This window comes from Malurus melanocephalus, unplaced genomic scaffold (assembly GCF_030028575.1).
Source record: "Malurus melanocephalus ecotype Western Australia unplaced genomic scaffold, MMel_1.1 scaffold_530, whole genome shotgun sequence".
In the NCBI taxonomy this organism is placed as follows: Eukaryota; Metazoa; Chordata; class Aves; order Passeriformes; family Maluridae; genus Malurus; species Malurus melanocephalus.
Genome location: NW_026623762.1, coordinates 297984 through 319995, shown reverse-complemented (window position 1 = coordinate 319995; position 22012 = coordinate 297984). Strand labels below are relative to the sequence as shown.

The 22012-nt window shown below is 44.0% G+C and overlaps 1 protein-coding gene across 1 annotated transcript in view; it reads right to left on the bottom strand.

The window, feature by feature from the left end:
* The window catches only part of TMEM132C (transmembrane protein 132C), a 172878-nt gene that overhangs the window by 96254 nt on the left and 54612 nt on the right, over nt 1-22012 (bottom strand). The window contains exon 2 of the mRNA XM_057381799.1: nt 20653-21541. Coding sequence (XP_057237782.1) covers nt 20653-21541 — 889 coding nt within the window. The remainder of the gene's footprint in view (nt 1-20652; nt 21542-22012) is intronic.

Sequence of the window (22012 nt, the reverse complement as noted above, 5' to 3'; positions counted from 1 at the left end):
ATGATGCCAGCATAATTCTGTTTAAGTAGCAGAGGTTGGATTTCTGTCACAAAGATCTTCTAGTCATGAAAATTTTGGTTTCTCCTATCCAAAAACAGTTGGGAAATGTTTGCAACAAGGAGTGATTTGGAAAAACCCTCAGCCTGTAAGGCTCTTGTGTGGGATCAGCAGGAACACAATGGTTTTCACCCCAATAGGATACTTTAAATCACAAAAAGAACTCCCAGCATTTTTAAAGGATATTAAAAAGTAAAAGCTCAGGAATAGAATCTCCTGAGTAATTGATCCAGGGCTTGCTGGTCAGACTAAACCACTAACAGAGGTAAAATTATTACTGTCAACAGAAAATGGGTTTGGGGTTGCTATTTACCAGAAGGCAGGAAAAAATGTTACTGGATGAAATTAATTTTTTTTTCATAAATCGAAAGGCTCTGTTTCATTTTCAGGTTGTTCAGCTCTTTCTTAAATTAAAATTTGACATATTAATTTCTTTGGCTGCCTCAAAGTTGTGCTCCTCACTGAACACATCATTTTGCCAAGCATTTCAGCCAAACCCAGCTCCTAATATCTGGAGCTGTAAACACCACAACAATGGAGTTTTTTCCATTACTGGAAAGAGGGGGCCATACAGMATTTCATGGAAATAGGATTGGAGGCAAGAGCAGAACTGTTTCTAAAACTGCAACCACAGAAAGGAATTTGAGAAGATAAAAGATCTGAGGTACCAAAGATAAYGTGACATTAAAATGTTACATCTGAAAAGGAGCAAGAAAGAATTTTTAAATGACTCTGGACATTTTAGCTGAGGGTTTAGATTGTACCTCACCTAAAAATCAGCTTCTGTCACAAGAATTGAACATTTTTAAATACGAGAGGAAAAATCTCTCTCTCCTGACACTCTCTGTACTTCCATCATGCAAGGCAGAGCCCTCATTTATCCATCCAAATGGACCAACCACATCTCATTATATTCATTAAAATCATAAGACAGAAAGTTCTGACTTTTTAAAAAAAATTCTGTTCTCATTTATAACTCCAGCCTCCTTTTTTTTTTGTTTTTGCTTCTGTAGTAGACCATGAACTGTCCTAGCAGTGRTATTGCAAAATGATGAATACTTGAAGCTGGCATTATGTATCACCCTTTGTAACAATCAGAGGAGTTTCTGTGACTGTGAAATCCTGTGATTCCACTGAGCAGCCACAGCCATTTGTTCAGTTCAAAGATGTTAATAGAATATTCATACCTCGTATCTTTTATGTTGATGGAGTATGAACTAATCAAATTTTCATATTAGCTGTGCTCTATGAAACAAAACTAGTCTGTAGACACATTAATTTCTAGCTGAGACTTTTCCAATCTGAAAACATCAGGTTCACGGGCTAAACACTCTGGTTGGCAGGATGCTGCCACAAAATGAACTTCTGATTGTCGTTCTCAGCCACATTCAAAATTGTACATATGTATTATGAATGTAAATGCAGCTTTTCTAAAGATTCAGACAAACCACCCCATCCTGCTGCCCTTCTAAAAAACAGCAYTTCTTTCATCTTACTGTCTACACCCCTTGCAGATGGGATTTGTGCTTTGGTGATTGAATTATTTTTGTTTATATTTCGATGACGTGACTAATCACAGACTGACTGTTGTAGGCTGAATGTTGGCAAAACTCAGCTCAGAATTTTCTTTTGCTGGCCTGTAATTAGCAGCACTGGTGGTAACGTGCAGGTTGGTCCCTTCCACATCTGTCATTTGAGCTGTGAATTTCCACTCACTTCTTCTSTACTGTGGGCTTTTGGAACAACATTTCAGAGCATTTTCTTACAAAAAAAAAAAGGAAGAGCTTTTCAAATACATATGGTGTGAAGTCATCTATGACCCTAAAAGACTTTGTAAAAACTGCAATGTGGGAAAAAGTCAAGAGATGARGGAAGAGATGCTCAGGTTCTAGATTCCCTTTGAGCATGTCTGGTTTTAAAAAAGGAGATAAAGGTGCCTGAAGAACGATTTGAGAGCTGTCCTGAGTCTGCTTTGCCCTTTCTCCCATGGTAGGGACCAGGAAGGGCCCTCGTTACCTCCACCACACTAAAATTTGTGTCTCTCTCACTCTATTCACACCACAGATTTTTTAGGATGCTTTCACCCCACGAGAAGAGAAGCAGGAAGAAGCCAACAATGTAATTTGATGTGGTTCCTCCTCAGAGTGGCACAGTCATTTGTCTTTTGTTCCTACGAACATCAGCGCGCACAGAAAGCGTGCGTGGGCGGCCAATTAAAATGTCAATAAAAGTAAATACATTTAAAGAGGTCACGGCTGTGTATTATGCAATGAGGAAAAAAAAAAAAGGCTTATATTTGTATCATGCTAATTAAATTGACACGGTTATTGCAAATCATTTTGTTTCACCTGGAGCTGTAATTAAGTGACACCACTTAACGAGAAGGAGCCAGTGCTGATTGAACATGCTTCTGTRGCAAAGCTCCCCTGACAATGAAGGATGTTTCTGTTTACATCTCCCATCATTTCCCATTCCCAAATGCCAATGTCTTTCCAGTGAGGTAAACGCCGTTTTTAAAAATAAACAATCATTTGTAATTTTGGGCAGCCTTTAACCCTGGAGCTGTTCTGCATGAAGACAAAAATAAATAATTGAAATAATCTACAGTATTATATCTCCTAAAGATAGTATTTAAAAASTAAAACATCAAAGTAATCAACACAAACTCTAAAGTTTTAATTGTCCTTCCAGTAGGATTTATTTAATCTGGATATACTGGGTTAAACTCTGTTCTCTTTCATGGTCATTTCAGCAGGATTATTCCACATTTAGAGCAGATTTGAACATCACTTTGCCTGCAGAACTTCTAAAAGAAGTTGGGATAATCACAAACTCCAAACTCTCCCTATGAAGAGCTTATGTAACACACAGAGAGAAGCCAGGGAGGGGCTGTCCCAGCTCCTGTCACCTGTGCTGTGAGCTGGTGTCACCTGTGCTGTCACTGCAGCCCCAGCTGGTGTTGTTGCCTTGAAAGGCCAGTTTGTAATAATGACACAGACACGGTTAGGGGGATAAAAAGGGTTTTACCTCGCTATTTGGGATCCCAGGTGCACAATTTGATGGCAGAATGCACCCCCGTGTACAGCACGGGTACAAGTTTTATAGGTTTCAGGAATTAGCATATCTATCTAGGATTCCCCAATAAGAAACTGAACAAATGCAGTAATGTCCCTCTATTCTAATGAATCCTGGATGAGGCCAGAGCCCAGTTTACACAGGATGTTCTGGACAGAAGGCTTCACCCAAGGCTGAGCTCGGGTTTAAGATAGCACAGGGCACACTGAGCCCTTCCTCAGGATGTTTGGTCTCCATGCCCAGCAGAACTCCTGAACTAAGCTGGAATATCAGGCTCCAGGAATTACAAGCATGTGGGCTAAGGGGTACAGGCGGATGCATAGAGGGTACAGAAGCATAAAAGGAAAAGCAAAAACCATCAGTGTCACCTGTGCTGTGACTGCAGCCCCTCCCTGAGCTCTGAACCCACCCTGAGCTGGGAAAAATGGCAGAGACACAACCAAAGAACGAAGCTTCAAAGGATTGTGCCGGCAGCAGCCACACCAACCATATGTCCTTAATCTGCACAGCCAAACTTGGCAGGATCCTTTCATTACGGTTCATTTTGTGGGCTCTGCAGATCCCATAAATATTTTCCTACCCGGAGCAGCCTTGCCACATTAATTATGATAGGATTGCTTTGCTAGGCAAATGGGAGCGCTGCCAGCATCTCGGAATTTGGCATCTTGGTGCTTGATACTGAGAACAGCTCAAATATGAGATGTAACTTTAATGCCTGCTGGATCTTTGAGTGTACCATCAAATCTGGATCTCCATTTATTTTTTTTTTTATGCTTTCAAAGTGAATTCAGTGCTTTCAGAAAAGCAGGATAAATAGAAATGCTCTGAGCCAGGAACAGTGTTGGCAGGGTCTGTGAAAACTCTTTCACCCATTTCTGTGAGAAAGATGCTATTTTTATCCTGGGCTGTCCTTAAAAAAAGACCATCCTTCAGGTTTACTGTGCAACACAGTCAGAGCAAGACTGGGAAGGGAGTCTGACAGATTTGAAATGATTATGGAAATCATATTTCCTAAGCACAATCGAGGTGTATGTGGAGAGAAGCCGGACTAGGAAAGGCTCATTACAACATTTCACCCTCTTTATCACGGCTCCTAGAGGTAGCTCAGAATCTCTCAATATCTTTGTGTTAGGAGGAATAAATTTTCTTAAATCTGGCCTYAGCTAAAAGGCCAAAAGCCAATAGTGACAACCTGAAATGCTATGATTGTTATTGAACTAAAGYGAAAGAAGACAAGACCTAACTCTGAGGAACCCAAAGAGTGGATTTACTCTTAGGATGAAAACTGATTATCACTACTCAAAGTAATAAACATCTCTAGCACAGAAATACTCGACCCATTTGGGACTCGCAGCTCATGAGATTTCAAGGTTTGTAGAGCCAAAGTCCAGCACTCACCCAATTCAATACAGAAAGGCACACAAAGATTGCCTTTGTGGCAGACGACTGAATCTTTCAGCTCAGTTTAGCTGTGAAGAAATATTTAAAGAACATATTCCTTCTGGGTAAAGGAGCCCAGCAGTGGAAGAGATTTTGATCTCAATGTGGGTAAAACACAATCTGTGCACATTTGCTGCCTTATCAGTCACCCAAAATCAYGGATATGGCCCTGTAAAAATAACAAAGGTAAAATCAGGGGACAGAGCAGCGTCACTGTGGGTACACACCTGGTTTAAGAGACATTGAAAAGCTGCTGACAGCCAGGCCCTGGCAGGAGCCAGAGCAGGACAGAGCCAGCTGTCCCCAAAGCTGTCCCAAATGTCCCCAAAGATGTCCTGGCTGTCCCCAGAGCTCTCCTGTCCCCATGTCTCAGAAATGCCTGCACCACTCCATCCTCACAGGCAGCTCTCTGCAAGTCCCTCAGCACACTGGCAAGCAGCCAAACCCCTGCTCCTCCTCTGCCTCCCTGTTTTTTGGGCAAGAGAGAGAAAGGAAACAAAGCCAAGACAACCTTGGCAATTGTTCCCRAGTTTGTCACTGCTGTCTCCTGTTTCAGTTAAAAGAATTGCAACGTGCATGAAAAGGCAAGAGGAGCATCTGCAGGGAGAGGAAGGCAAAGAAGCTCTAATCTTGGCCCAAATGTAGTCCCACGTGCTGGACAGCCTGGTGGGAGTGACAGGACCCTGAGCAATTTGGGACACTGGAGGTGTCCTGCCCACAGCAGGGGCTTGRAGCTGGATGATCTTTAGGGTCCCTTCCAGCCCAAACCAGTCTGTGATTTTTTTATCCATGAGATTTATGATTTTTTGAACACTTATGGACATGCAGGGTGCTAAACCCCCCATCTATWTGTACATATTTGTACACAAATACACACCTTTATCCTTATTTCAGTGAGCACGAGGTCACAACACACACCAGGGGACTGCAGCCATTGCTCACCCATGGCTGGGAAAGGTTCTGTCAGTAGGGCTGACTGTATTCCCATTCTGAAATCCCCACTGGTGTTTGAAATGCACTTCACTCCATCACATCTCCCTGCAGTGTTTGCYTTTGCAGCTCCCCTTTGTTGGGGACAGTGGAACACCAGCCTGGCCAGCTCTCAGGAGCTCTTTACTGATCCCAACTCTCATCCCAAAGGTGGTGAAACTCCCAGAGACATCAATGAGAGATGAGTGTGCCATATGCTCATTTAAAAATAAACAAAGTGAACTGAGTCAAAGAGAGTGCTGGGTGTTTGGGAGCACTATCTGGGGGGGGGAAAAAGAAAAAAACTGCTTTATTCCAGCCCAGGAGCGCAATGGTTCAGGGAGTAGGGGCTGATTTGACTTTGTCCTACCCCTGCTTCCAATTTCAACTCTGTTAATGGATATTTTTTGGAAAGCATAGCTGGAGAGGATTCCTGAGTTACTGCTACCCAACTGCTTTCTGTAAGAGCCAACCAGTTTTAATGACCATTTTCAATAACTACAAACCTCAGGTGGTTTCAGGTTTGTTGCACCCAACAGGAAGGTTTTATAATAGAGGCCACCACCAATGTCCCTACTCCTGCAGACCTTTCCTCAGACACCATAACCCCTGAAAAAGATTTCATCACTTTGTCCTTCTCTTTCTCAAAAACCAAACCCAACATTTTTTTTTATTACCAATCCCTTTTTAAGCTTAAAATACAGCCAATAGGAGAAAACAAAAAAAAAAAGTAACTACAAAAGGAAGGAATTAGAAGTCCCACAGCTGAAACTAATAGAGACCATATTTATGTAAGTATGTGTATTTAAGTGTTTCAGGTTTAGGATAAGATACCCTTTGCCAAAAATGTGGCAGCTCTATTTGCTRGTCTCTATGGGAAATGTTATAAAGAATCAAAAGCAAACAAATTTTCCTTTCAAATAAACTTGACCCGTATGTTTCAGACATGTGTTTCCCTTTGAATCCGTGTCCCCCTTTGATGGTGTTGCATACTTTCCCCTCTTTAAGAGCAAATWCTTTGTTGTTACAGCAATTCTTTCCCACAACTGCACCGTGAGGGCCTCCATGGATTCCAAAGCCAGGGCTTGGAAATTCTCAGCYTTTGGACTCCAGGGATGCCCCAAAGCCCTTGCAAAAGTGCTGCAGGCAAATTTGGGCCACTGGGGAAAAAATAATGCTTGTGGCATCCACCTCAGTGTGGAGGAACACAGGATTCCCTGGTGAGCTGTGATCTCTTGCTCTCTTGCACTCATTGATGCCCTTTTTCCCCCAAGCAATTGGTGTGGAATTAGCTCTAGCCTTCTTCCTCTAGCTACAAGGAGAATTGTTAAAGATATGTGAAATAAACCCCCTTGTCTCACTGCAGCTTACACAACTTTTGGGTGGTTTACAACATTCTTGTTAGTTCAGAACTGAACACCACTCAAACTCACACACTGGGCAACACTCTGCCAAATCACCACATGGGACTGGTCAGCAGGACTGAACAAAAACACGAATAATTCATTCCTACTTATCTCTGGACATCGTTCTTCTGGAGAGCAGGCATGGCAGGAAAAGATCCTCACCAGTCTGCTCTGCAGGGTGAAACAGAGACAGCTCAAATGAGAATCCACCTTGCAAAGGAAACGAGGGAGGATCTCAAACCATTCTTGTGTCACCCAGAAGCTAATCCTCTAAAAGAAACAAAGGAGGATCTCAAACCATTCTTGTGTCACCCAGAAGCCAAGCCTCTAAAAGAAACAAAGGAGGATCTCAAACCATTCTTGTGTCACATAGATGCTAATCCACTTTAATGTCTTGTACAGGCCAGAGGCTGCAGGAGAAACCTCTCCTACTGCTCATCTTCTCACTTTCCCCTCATCCATCCATCCATCCATCCCTGTCCATATAATAAATCTCTCCCTCATTCAATCACTGCCCAGGGACTCAGAATCAGCTCAGAGCTTGGGGAAGGCACATCCAGAGGAAGATTTGGGAATGCTGTGCCCTCTGCACCCAGGACAGGCAGGATGGAAACACCAACACCAGCCCTGGAAAAAGGGAACACTGACTTCTGTAAACTCTGCTGGATCTGCCCTCTGCTTGTGCAACCTTCCTTGAGGCTCAACACTTGACAAAGCATTTTATATTTGATACAAAGCATAAAATAATACCTTTTAATTTATGTATTTCATCTCTATTATATTCATATTGTACACAGAAATATCTCAACAGCAGGCTCACCRCCCAGTGAGATACTCTTGGTCTCTAACAAATTTTCAGTCAATAAGCAAAAAAACCCCAGAAAACACCAGGAAAACCTCCCTGATAAATGTGCCTGTTCACAGGGCTTTCACTAGCTGAGTTCAGAATGACAAATGAAAGCTTCAGATCCATTTTTTGTTTTCAATAAAAATCTTGTTYAACAGTGCCATGAATATTCATGGTYTTGGCAAAGCTCCAGATTAAGCAAGAAGAGCCAACTCCAACAAGAAAACAACAGTCCACTCGGCCCTACAAAAGGATGCACTGGGTAGACTAAAGCATATACTCAGGCAAAGGTATAAATCAGAATTTTCTGGGACTGGGCTTAAATGGAAATTAATTCCCCCAACACCAAAAYGACCCCTTGATATGCAAAATAACAATGCTGGGCAAAACACTGCATCCCACCCAAAGGCTCTGGGGGTGACCTGTGAGCCCACGTGCTGCTGCTTTAACCCTGACAGAACAACATCTGCTCAGAGGGAATGCACTGTTACATTTATGGGATAAATGTATGGAATAATGGAATGGATTTATGGAATAAACATGGAACACTTGTATGTGGATTTAATGAATAAACACTTCTATGTGGATTTACGGAATAAACATATAACGCATTTTAATAAAATAAAGGATAAGAGATAATTCTCTATAATAATCTTCYAAGCAAAGTCAAAGTCATTCTCACYATTTTTCTTTTCAAGCCTGACCACATTTAACACACGAGCACTGGAACTTTGATAAAATCCTGCCCCCTCCTCAGTTCATGCTGGGAGGGTGATATCACTGCTGTATAACCCAACCCAAGCCTTATCACATCAAATGCAACTCGCACTTTGGGTTTAATCAGACAAGAGAAATTGTAGCTCCAATCTCCATATTTCYCTCTCCAGTGAGAATGGAAGGAGTGGAAGGTGCAGATAAAGCAAAAAAATGAACAGGCTGCTCAAAAGGCAGGAAAGATTCAGCCAAATAGTTGGGTTCACACGGTGTAAATATCAAGTTCTAGTGCAACCAACTTATTCACTTACATAAATTTACCTATATCAGAATAAAAACTTAATTGAAATGAAAATTGGGGAGAAAAAATACCCCAAACTGACTATTAAGCACAATCAGCTTTCCCCACCAGGTCAGCACTACTCATTTRGAATCTTAGAAGAAACATTTCTCTAAGGGTGCTTTAAGCCTTAGAAAGACACTACAAAAATGGTAAGAAGCACAAATAGCCAGATTTTAAGAATTTCCTACAAAAATCAATCCAGATTCCAATTTTCTCCAAAATACCCATCTGAAATGAATTCCCACACATGGCKCTTTCTGCTCTGAATGATGAAGCTCTAATATAAAACAGAGAAAAGTTGGTCTTTCTTCTTTTTTTCCGCTACTAAGAACATGCTCAGATTGAGTTAAACTCAATTTGTGTTTCTTATTTTAATTTCCTTTTTATATTTCTGGAAAAGATAACTAAAAAGTAAAACCAGCTACCCAYTGAACAAACACTTGAGTACACTTCAGAGTGGCAATTGTGAATTTCAATACAACTGACTAATTTTCTTGTGTTTGTAAAGACTCAATTACCACAATCCTTGTGGCCTTTTTTTCCCCTTTTCTTTCATGTTGCTGAATTAGTTGAGTATTTGGTGAAAAGGCAAATCACAGAGCCAGCCCAAGAGGCCCCTCAAGCATCAGTTAAACAATTACCAAAGCAACATTCCTTATCATTTTAGATGTTTTTGGAGCAGAGAAGGACACACGGATGTTTCTCTTGCTTTTGCCCTGAAYCTGTTAAATCTCCTCCCTGAATAGCCAGGACTTACATAAAAACACTCATGGAAATGAGGAGCAGTGGGACATGTGGAGGCAGATATAATTATGCAACAAAACAGGACAATCATTGCCTTTTTGAACAATCAGAGCTTCTTAGAACAAGAAATTCTCAACCATTTCCCATTGCCTGGAATTTCTCCTGCACCCAGCTGAGATTTGGCCATGAYTCACCCTCATTTAGGGATGTGAGAACAAGGGAGTTGTTATGATATGAGAACAGGAGAGCAGCTCTTCTGCTGAGCCCTCTTACCCACCACACCTCCTGTACACTGCAGGACATCCCCAAAAATGACACCTTCCACTCAGTTTTACTGCCATGGAAGAAAGGAGCAGCATCCCCCAGGAATATTTCTGTAAACTGTAGGAGTCTTACATCGAAATGACTCTGCCAAAATACAAAAGGGTCATCACATCCAACAGGTGAGCACTTTAACCTCTTCCAACAATATTCACATGCCCATCTGCAGGAAGAAGAGCATTTCAGAAAGCAAAGTCCTGATCTGGAGAGCCCCTGAATGTACCAGGCAGAAAATCCTCCAGCACAACTGGGGCTCACAGCTCCAGCCCTGCCACGCTCCTGTCCCTGCACAGCAMCTCCCACCCCAATAAAATGGGCTGAACTGGGCTTGATTTTACTGAAAGGTGGTACCGAGTCATTTCCTCCTGGGAAACCCCTGGAATAATTAATAGAAATGAACCTATGAGGGCTGTAAAGATGTTTAATGAGATTCCATTTGAATCGCTCTAAAATCCTACAGAATATAACACAGAACATCCAAGCCTCTTCTTGTAGATAACAGACTTTTTAATTATTTCTTTATAATTTTCTTCACCCTAAGATGGAAAGATAATTGGCACATTGATCAGCTAATTGTGATAGGGAGCAGGGAAAACCCTAGAAAACACTTACAGGGAGACTTTTTCCAGGAGAACTTTTCCTTTCAGGAGGAGCCAGACCTCACAGCTGTCCCGGGCAGGGGGGTCTCAGGGGTGTGGGGACTCAGACAAACTGCCCATGGTGGGAGAGATGAACTGGTAACACTTTATTGTGCATCTGCACCACTCACAGAGGATCTGAGGAGCAGAAATCCAAAGGGAGTTGGGTACAGAGGCTACTGCAGTTCTGTGGAGCTTTTCACGAGRCATTTGGGGGTTTTAAGGCCACAAAATAGAAGTACTAACGCAGGCAAAGAACTGCTACTCCCTTCATCAGTGTTCACAAAAAGGTTGGGAGGGATTTTGAACAACTGCCAAAAGTTCATGGGATCAATTCCACTTCAAAATGGAGCTGTTTAAGAGCAAAAACAAAGTTCGCACGCCTCATCTGCTGTTAGATCCCATTCCCCCCAAGCACTTTCCAGCACACAGCCAGGGACTGTTTCCACCCTGAAGGAGCTGAAATCTGATTAAACACGGGCAGGGGCAAGAGCAGAGCTGGAGTGGCTGCCATCAAAAAGGTGACACCAGTTCCACACCAGGGCAGGAGCTCTGCCTTCACTSCTCTSCTTCCATCCCATCRKGACACATTTGCCCAGCCCTRGCATCCATGAGGTGTGCTCTGAGAATAAAAAGAACCCGTTGTGGTGGGGTTGATGTCAATGTTTTCTTGGAGTAAGAAATAAAGCAGCAGTTACCATAGCAATGGACAGAGAGCCCATCACCTGACGCTGTGAAAATTAAAGAATGCAGCCTGGAGATGACAGCCCAGCCGTACTTCAGTAACACAAAGAGGGATGAGGCAGATTAATTTCTGCTCAACTATTCAAGATTTCTTTACAGATCTTTCCGAAAATATTACCATTAACCAGCTGTCACTATCTACAACCAGCTGATAAAATCTTCATTCATCCCTCTCAATATTTCTGCCCAGTACAAATTACAGTCACATTGTCTCAGATAAAAACTCTTCAGCAATACCCTTGAGTGTGGAAAAGGGAGATTGTTGCACATCATYCTCAGTGTTGTGCCCAGGCTGGACTGTCCCCTGCAATATCCTTCCCAGGGTTTTGAATTCCTGCTGCCACCACAGCTGACGTGTGACACACTGCCTGCTCCTCCTCGTATTCACCCCGAGCCTCTGCTCTGTTCTCTTCACAGGGCACTGAGCTGACAAATGAATTATAGCTTTAACACCAGCCTTTGATCATCTTCTGTCTCAAAAACCTCTATTACATGGGTACATTGTCCACAGTCATCATCCTACAGCCAACGGTGACTAAGTACAGACCAAACAAAAAAAAAAAAAAAAATGGTTTCATCACTCCTTTCTATGGGAAAACTGTAATCAGGCTGCTGTGGAAGAGAAAAAAGAAGCTGCTGCTAATGTGGCCTCTCATGGATATCTTGAATGCAGAGGAATAAAAAGTAGCCTAAAGCCTGTGAATATTCTCATTACTTTCGACAGGACTAAATTTGGGCCCGTTCCTAAGTGACAGGCTCCTACTGTGGGCTGGTGTTTCCTTTCCACAGGAAGAATTCTCAATGCAATCAGGGCTTTTTCTAAGCTAGACATAACCTCAAGCAGAAAAATATTTTTGTTGCTACTGGTGGTATTGGTACAACCTGCTGAGAGCAGGCACAGCGAGTGACTCAGTGACTCCAGCAATTACCATCACAGCACCTCATCCTTTCAAAGCTACAGCAAAGCTTTGAGTCCTGAGTGAGCAGCCATGCAATCCATAGGAAAATTGAATTTGCTCAAAATAGGCTCCACAGATGTCCAATATGCCATATAAGGAACCCCCTTAGGGTGGGCAGTAACATTTTTGCTCAGTGATCACCTGTAGGGCTGAACTGCTGGGGACAGTGAAAGACTGAGCATGACTTTATGGTCTGTCTGTCASACACTCTTCTATCTGCAAAATCAAGTTGGGATTCATGATCCACAACTATTTATGTGTCCTGGTTAACAAGTAATCAGGGAGGTTGAGGAACCAAGCCCTACATTTTGGAAAGTGTCACATACTCCCCTTAACGAGCCTGTCTGTCTCTACAAAGTGCTCGGTGTCACGGCGCTTTGGAAATGAAGGGTTACATCTCTGAGCCAGAGCTCGGATGAAAAAGAGATTCTTTTAAGCAGCCTGACAGCTCAAAATGCAGAGGGCTATGTCTGAAGTGCTTCTCCCCATTTTTCTTTCCTCCCAAGACCCATGCTATTTCTCAAGTCTTCGTTTCTCCAGTCTTGCTGATCTAAGCAGCAASAGGAAAACCTAAAATGATGATGTTGGAGATGATTAGGCTGTTAGTGCAAATTAACCCCCTGGCAGCTCTGCTAATACAGACACTTTGTAACACACCAGGAACCAGGCAAACAAACACAAAAAAAAAGTGCTGAATTTCCTTTTAACCCAGTCTCATCTAAACGATGAATTAATCAGCTCTTCTGCATATTCAAAGTCTGCAGAATGCAAGAATTGCTTTTCACGAGAACACGACACACAAGAGCACTCAGCTCCCTCAAGAGACAGCATTCCCAGAGTGGGAGATCATGGAACACACCCAATGGGTGTTTCCACAGGAAACGATGGCAAAAATTGGAGTAATTCATATAAATTATTTAGGAATTCTATACATTCTATAATTTATATAGGAAAGCTCAGCAAGCAGTAGAAATAAAGTGCAAAGCAGCTCTTCCCAACATCCTTGTGCTTTTGCTGGAAGTTTTAACTATAAATTGCCATCAGAACTTATAAACAACRTAATTTCTTTGTGTCTGTGCTGCCATGAGGGAGGAGCAGCAGCATTCTGCCAAAATAGAAACTTCAATCCATCTGACACTTTTTGTTTTAAATCATGAGCCCTATAAAGCACCAGTAAAACAATGAACCCATCAGATTTTACRGTTCTGTGAGCACAGGTACCTGCTCTTGGATTTCTCCTCATTCATCCTTCCATCCCAAAAGCTCCTCCCTGCAAGCTCTGAGCTGGGGGTGCTGCTCGGAGCAGGATTCCAGCACGTCACTCCTATTTCTGCAGCTTTAACAGATGCACTGAGGTTTTAAAGCCTCACCATGTGATTTTTCTCAGGGATGCCCATTTCCACCCAGACCTACAGGCTCACACTCTTTCTTGCTTACAGGGGCCTCGGAACCCAAAACAGCTTGTCAGATAATCACACTGAGGATTCCCAGGAGATCCCCTAACGCATCAGATCTCAGCCTTTTCCAGACAGCCACAAAACATTATCTTGATTCAACTGAACTCCCAGCAGAACAGAATTTCCCTCCTTTCCTGCTGCTTTGGGAGGACTGGGGTTTCCACGGTGTGATCTCGTAACAAGCCACCCTCGTTTGTAATTAGGCAGGGAACCAAGCATTTAATTAACACATGTAACTGGAGGCACACAAGTGGCTAACAGTCTCAACAGGAATTAAGGAGCGCTGCCTTATCCCTCGCAGGGTTTGACAAAGGTGGGGCAGAGCTGAGGCTGCGGGACGGGAGCCAGAGGCACCAACAGCAGGAACAACACGGGCAGGAGAAGCCAGGAATGASCTCACCAGTCTGGCAAAATTAGAGAGGATGGGAAGGGAAACGGCTGAGAGCAGGGGATTGAACAGGAATCCTCGATATGACATTCTGAAACTCCAATACACCCCATGCACGAGGCAGCACGGACAGTCACACACCCTCTGCTGACTGCTGCTGCAATCATTTTGTTCTCTTCCATTCATGGCCAATCCCTAAAGTAGCCCCCATCCATTTCTTCTACTTTTCCAATCAACACATTAGGAAAAGTCTTCAAGTAAACAAGCCCAAAGTGCCAAAGTCCAAACCTATTTTATAAATATATAGGTATTATATATTTATAAATAGTTCAGGTTTGTCTAGAGTTCCACAGAGATAGCCCTGGACCTGGCTCAGAGAGCCACAGATCCACACTCTGGAAACTCCTGCTTCCATGAGACAAAGAACATCCTGCAAATATTGCTCCACCAATGGAGTTAATTCTTGGAAGACTTTGTGATGGAACTCCACTGTACAGGAGCTGATGGAGGTGCTAAGGCATTGATTTAACTTGATTAAACTGGACTCACTGCTACAATAGACCCCAGTGAACCCTTCCCTCCTTCCTTCACCTGTTCTGGTGAGAAGCCCCTTTTTGAAGGRCATCCTCCCATCTTAGCAGCTCTGAGGATGAGTCCTTTGTTTGGAGGACCCAGCTGCCTGTGGTGACACCAATGTGACACTGGAAAGTGCCTGCTAAGGGCTAATGAAATTAAACTGGAGTGAGACGCCACTCTCTCAAAATAGCATTAATGCATTCCTTTCTCTGCAGAGGTATTTTTTACATCACAAACRCTTTTGAAAGCTACACTGGGAAATATTTCCCCTTTCACCGTTAGCGTGTCATMGTCTCTAGTAAATGGTAATTAGGAGTGCTCCAGCAGGCTGCCCCCATTGCTTACTGGAGCAGAATATCCAAGCTGATARCACCATGGCTATGAATTGACTTCGSAGAAATCTCAACAAAGCACTTGTAAGGTGCTGCTGGAGCCTTGGTACTCACTAAAACCATAATCCCTGCAGTGTAACGACTGCTGAATGATYTCCTGCTGCTTTTATTACAGAACACAGATCCTCCAGGGACCAGAGATTCCCTGTGCTGAGTGGGGCACACAGAGCACAGCCCAGCCTCCTCACTGAACCCTGCTCCAACCAGAAGGGAAGCTGGAAGCAGGAGAAAAGTGATTTTCCTGAACTATCAGGAACTCCTGAGCAGAAATAAGAAGAGAATCCCAGTCTCAAGTTCCTAATTAGTGCACAATAAGGACTAGAGCAYGACTTTTCTTTCAATAAACTGCTCCACTGTAGATTTGTTGCTGAATTGTTACCAATCATTCTATAGAAGAGAAAATAAAATAAAAAGAACCCCACACCCAAAACAAAACAACCCCAAACAAACGAACAGAACACCAGTAGGATTTAAAGTTTCACAAGGCTGAACACCAAACACTGAAGTGCATAAACCTTTGTCAATGAAATATATAAAACCCCTTCAAATTTAGAGCTCTGGGCATTTTTGCAAAGCAGCTCTGGCCTGGCACCTGGCTTTAGGGGTCCTGTCAATGCCATAAAATCACTGTTTTCCCATTAGAAATATATTCTGAAATAAAGAGACAACAAAAGCAAGTCTGGGGGCTCCAAACTCCTCTCCCCTTCAGATGTCACCTGAAATGCTTTCCTGCTGTGAGATCACTCTTMAATATTTAAGCACTGCAAAACTGCTTAGGACATGGAAAGTGTTTTGCTGCAATTCTCCCATCTGGAAACACACATGTACAGCCAGAAGAGCATCCCACCAAACTCTTCTGTCTCTCTTCATTTCACTCTAAGCTCTGCTGGTTTTAAATATGAATCATCTTCATTTCAGAGCTGAAGAACAGAATTCAGTTTACTGTGGAGAACAGATACTTGGGATAATTCATCCCAACTTAGGGGTTAGCACAAAACTGAGAGTGATTCCAGCTCTGGTTTAGGTTCTGCATGTTTTGGTCACCTTCAACTTCAGTTATTCATTACAATGTCACTTGTTTTGCCATGATGCCACCACACTGCAGTCTCAACATCTGATAAAACAACACCTAAGTACAGCAAATTTCAGGGTGGTGAAAGTTATTTTATCATCAGGTAGGATTAAAAGGTCACCATCTAAAAGCAAACAGTAACTGCTTGAAAACGTTACTGGTTTTGGTTCTTTCACATACAGTTGAGGGCAGTGCCAAGCTCATCCAAGAGGTTTTACTCCCTAGGGAGGCTCYAACAGGTATTTCATGTAAAACAGGCAGAGCTACTGCTGGAGATCCCCATTCTCCAGGACCAGTTTTTCCAAAATGCCTTTCTATATTGAGACTCCCAGGCAGGCTGTACACTGATATTATGACCATAATTACCTTTTCTGCCTCGGGCAGCTCTGTGGGGTTGCTCTGCATCCTCCTCCACATCTTCAGCTGCTGCCAGCACCACCCAACACAGCCCTGCTGTCAATACYCATTAGGCACTGAAATGTAAAAGCTGTCTCAGCTCGTGGCTTTAATAGCTTTCCTCACTGCATTTATCCTTTATCTTATCCAATTGGTAGATTTATTATTACTACTAATTATCCATTGTGTTGGGTTGATTTGTTTGCTGGATGGAGGGAGCACTGATTACAACCAACATCCCTTCAGGTGCTATGAGCTGCACTGCAAAAATCTGTAAAGAAAAAAAAATCTGTCTGAAGGGAAGGAAAAAATACTATTGTGTAACAGCTCTTTTCTCCAATCAGAATGTAAGAACTTCATCCCCTCTCTCTTTACTTATCCTGCAGTAAATCAGGTTATCTGGGGGTTCAGCACCTTGCAGAGTTGGGGCTGATCTGCTGCCAGCAATGACCCCAAGCACTCAGTACTCCCACACCTTTGGCCTTGGCCCTGGGCTGTTCTGAGCTCTGCCAGATCYTCCATGCCATGGCATGGCCTGAAGAGCAGCTGGCAGCATCCTCTGGTGCTGTGGTACCTGGGAAAGCACTCAGTGACAGAACAAACCCAGCAATGCACACAGGGAACCTTTCCAGAGCTGCCTGATGCCTTCAGCCCTCCCTCTGCAGTGCCCCCTCCTCCTCCTCACCTTCAGCTACCCCAGCAATTATGTGTAACCTTCTCAAAGTCCACCCCACAAGAACACCTCATTTTCACTGTGGTTATGATTCTCTCCCCGTTCTGTAGCCTGCTGGGTGCGAGGACAGTTCATAAAAGCACTCAAGAACAGGGTCATGCCCTAAAGATTCTGCTTTCCAATCGTCAGACAATGCACCCAAAATGATGATTCAGATGAGAAAAGCATGGAACAGCACTTGGAGAGGTGACAGTCAATGCTGGCAGCTCTGCCAAACCCAGTGGTAACAATTTGTAACAGCTCTGCCAAGGACCCAACACYTCAGTGATCTTCATTTCAAAGATTGCTGGGGTTTTTTTTTTATTTTCTTTCCTGTACTGATGCTACTTTCCTTCTGTTCATATTTTACCAACTGCTAGAGGTAACAGTCGTTTTCCTCCCTGTACAATCAGCAGCAAGTGCAATTCATCTCTCTTTTGGGAGCCCAGAAAACCAGCAGTAGAAAAGCAGAGCAGTATTTTCCTTCCCCTTCTCTATTCCTCCAGCTCTTTTATGGAGATTTTCCCATTCACATTATTGCTGATAATGTAAGGCAAGCCTGAAACCCCTTCCATGGGAGGAAATCCAAATAAATTCAGTAACAGGGTGATGYTGACCAAGTGTTTGCATATCTTAAATGCCTGAAGAGTTACCAGAGGTGGCACAGCAGGACAGGAACAGGACCTGCAGCCTCTCAGGATGGTCTGAACTGCTCCCACAAGAGTCCTGTGCGCCCTGGGTGTGAGAAAGGAAGAGCTGTGTTTATCCACAGCRTTAATGCCCCATCACTCCCTGCCACGCCAGTCATTCTGGACTGAKAAATTCGTAGATACAGCACCAGATTCTGAATTAAGACACAGTTTAAGAGCACGGTTTCAACTGCCCTGATTTGTGGCTATGAGGTCATTCAGACCCCTCTGCTCCCCTTTTGCCAGRGAGGATTTGTAGCTATTATTTCCCACCCCCCAAGCAATGATCACATGCTGTTTGCTTCAGCACTGCACGCTGCAATACCTCAATGAATAATATACAAGGAGCAGAAAATAAACAAGCCCACTGTGCCCGGGGATARTGTGTGGTGTGTTTTTTCTTTAGGATGATTAAATGTGAGTGCATGTCATAGGATGTAGGGATTGCTGTGCTGGGAACCCAAGAGGATGAGGGCACAGAGCTCTCTCGGAGCAGGCAAATGGCCATGGAGAAGGTTAAGGGGGCCCCCAGGCAGCCCCAGCATATGCACTGCTGCTCTCTGGGCTKTGCTTCTGTCACACACACACTCCATGGATCCCTGCTCGCACTCCACACCCTCTCACACCTCGCAAGGGGCACTGGAGACAGCAGATTTCCACCCCAGACCCAGGATGCTTCACTTGGCTTTGCCCTCTGCCACCAAAACAACCTYTGCAGCCAACAGAACGAGCCCAGAGCTCATGGGATGGTCCCATACAGTGGGATCAACCATCCCTCCCCTCCTGCAGGCTCAGGAAAGCAGTTAAACCATTTCCTTTCTTTGACACAGACACCTTTAGCAAAGCTTCCATCTGATGCCSTAGCAGAGCCACAGCTTTGGGAGATCCACGAGCCCACCAGGCCTGTGAGACACRTTTCAAAATCAACATTGCTTTGCAACCTCTCCCATTCATTTTCTTGCCTTGGCCATGGAGAGGAGGAAGCCCACTGAACAGGGCTGATTTCCAGGAATTCAGTCAACCCTGTGCTACATCACAAGAGAACAACCACCTGCACATCCCCATGGGATGTAAGAGAATGACACTTAAAAAATATCTTCATTTCTCAGCCTCTTGTGTTCTTGCATCTGGTTCAAAATGCAAATCTTCTTTCCACCAAATTAAATAATTTTTCCACCAAAAAAGGTTTTTCAGCAAGAGAATGTGGCCTGAACTCTGCATTTGTGCTGACACAGAACCAACAATGCACCAACATGTGTCAGACTGTGCATTTCAGAACAGTCACCTGTTCCCAACACTAAAGCCAATCCTCTTTGTCCACAAAAGCAACACAGGCAACTCCCAACTTTGTCCACACAGGCAACTCCCAACATTCCACATTATAAGGCCTCCTGCACCTCTCAAATGCATTTCTGAGCTAAGAAATACATCCCCAGWTTTCAACAAGCTTGTTTATCTCCAACTCACTTTTCAGGAAAATAAAGACAGAGTGATCCCCACTCCCATTCACCCAAAAAACACTGCCTTGAATTTCTGCTCTCACCACAGCTCTGTTTGTTATGTGCAAAAGTATTCTGTTTCTACCACTCTGTGTAAAGGGATTTTCAACAGAAGTAACAACATCACAAAATACTTCTACCACRGAGGTTTCACTCAGTAAACAGGTGTCTGGGAGATTATCTTGCCAATTTAACCAAAGCTGCAAACGGTTCTGGGATGACTAAAACCCCCCTTTTTTCAAATAAAAGCCTTTTATCTGCCAAGCGACACTTCCTGCTCTAAAGGCTATTCTCCTCGGTAGTTGTCAACTATGTATTAATCTAATTCATATAAGCCTTAGAAATAAATACTTTCATGTGCAGAATCTTTTGGGAAACTGATTCCCCGAGGCTTTAGAGAGCAATTGTTGCTTATCACCGTGGAAATTTCCACTGAATTTAAAGCCTGGTAACAAGTTAAAAAAAGATACATCAAATTTTTCAGTGATTAACAACTTTCCCAGTCTTTGTCATCCTCAAAGGATTTTCATCTGATCGGTAGGGAAACTGCTAAAAATGAAAATGAAAGGAAAGTGATGTGACCCAGTAAGGCAGTTCCTGTGTTCCCACTCCTGTCCAAAATAATGGCACTCACTTCTAACAGCCCCTTACAGTCAGCAGCAATATCAAACACGTTGGGCTTTATTTTAAAGGAKAGATGTGTTGGCAAAGACAAACACTGCTTAACTGCAAGCGGATAGTTAAACCCTCCCTACAGAGCTCTCCTAACAAAACCACTCYGTGTGTGGGAGAGGCAAGCTCTGCCAGAGCACTTACAGAAAAGCAGGTAATTGAAGTTTTTCTACATTTAAACTCCATGCCTGTGCAATAAAAACCTGATTTTAAAAGCCCTGTAAAGCAGAGAACTTTTCTGATGTCTGACTGTCTGTCACGGCTCAGAAAGAGCCCCGCTCAAGCGGCAGTTTTGTACCTTGTTGCACACTGCGGGCCTGTGATAAATGGCACGGCAGACACGTTAAAAGCCTCCCGGTGACGGCGGCTTTCAATCCTCTTCACRGCATGCAAAGAGGAAAATAAGGGATTTCAGGGACTAGGAGCAACCTTCAGTGGGGATGAACTTCAAACCAGTTAAGATTCATTCCACATCCCCAACACCTTTGTATACCACGTCAGAAACACGATACCATGTCAGAAACACGCRCAGCGTTCCATACCTGAGGAGGAACTGATCCACCGTGGAATTGTTGGCGATTGTCACGTAAACATTCACCACGTCCCCCTGTTTGACCGGCTTGGAGGGCAGCCACACCACGATGTTGCTGTCCAGCCTCAGCTCCGTCAGCTGGGACGCCTCCTGGCCTCGGTAGAGGCTGACAGAGCCAATCCTCTGCAGGTGGGACATGGTGTCATCCCCGCCGTCCTTGCCCGGCCGGATGGCGTTACCCTTGCGGATATCCTCAGCCGTGCACTCTCCCTTCTCCTCTCCAGGCTGAACGGTGTAGTAAAGCTCCACAGGGCTCCCTTCCAGCGGCTCCACCGGTTTCTTACGACCTGTCAGCACAGAGGGGGGGTTGAACCAGCTGGGCAGCAGCTCCAGCTCGGCCACGCACAGCCCCAGGTCGCCCTTGAGGCGGCAGCTGCCGCGCACCTCGCGCGTCTCGCGGAAGGCGAACACGCGCAGGCAGGGCAGCCGCTCCGAGGGGCTGAAATCGTCCCAGTCCCTGCCCACGATGTAGAACAGCACCTGCACCTTGGGCTTGCTCAGGTAGATCTTGGTGCTCAGGATGTAAGCCTTCAGCTTCCAGTTRWAGGWGAACTTGTTGGCRGATCCGAAAAAGTTGGAGGTTAACATGAGGTCCTGGGGCACAGCCTGCTCGACRGAAAAGGGGCCGTAGCTGGCGTTCAACACGGGCGGYCTCTTGGCTTTGTACGGGAAGAACGATTCCACCCTGGATTGCAAACTGGAATTTCTCATGAAGTCCTGGTTGGCTTCTTTGAGGAAGAACGACGTTTCAGCATTGAAGATGCGATAGCTCACAGGGAGGTACGTTGGTAACGAAGAAAATCGCTGATTATTGTCCGACACCCCTCGACATTCGGTCACTGTGGAAACAAAAGGTGACGGAGTTATATCAAGGCTGCTCACAGATTCCAAGGGACAKTTAGCACAACTTCAGTGGAGGCACTTGGTGAGTTAGGGACAAGCATTATTCCATGCAAAAAAAATATTTACAGGGTAACTGCATGTTTAGATGTAGATAGTTCTTTTCTGCATTACATTTGCAAAAGAAAATAAAATGCAACAGGTTAGAAGAGCCCAGTGACCCCCAGCCCTGCAGGAGCACTGGCCAGCAGATCAAAAGTTTATGCACTATGGACAAAGAAACTGCYTTCCTAAGGACTCTCAAATAACACCCCACTTCACTCTGTCAAGAAACCTTGCTCTTGTGTTAGTGCTKCTGGCACTACAGTCCATATCTCTGGGGTATAATATTGACAGTATCTCAATTTCCTCAGTTCTTTAAATGCAGRTGGGCATCACAATCTAGAAATATTTCAACAACCACTAATATG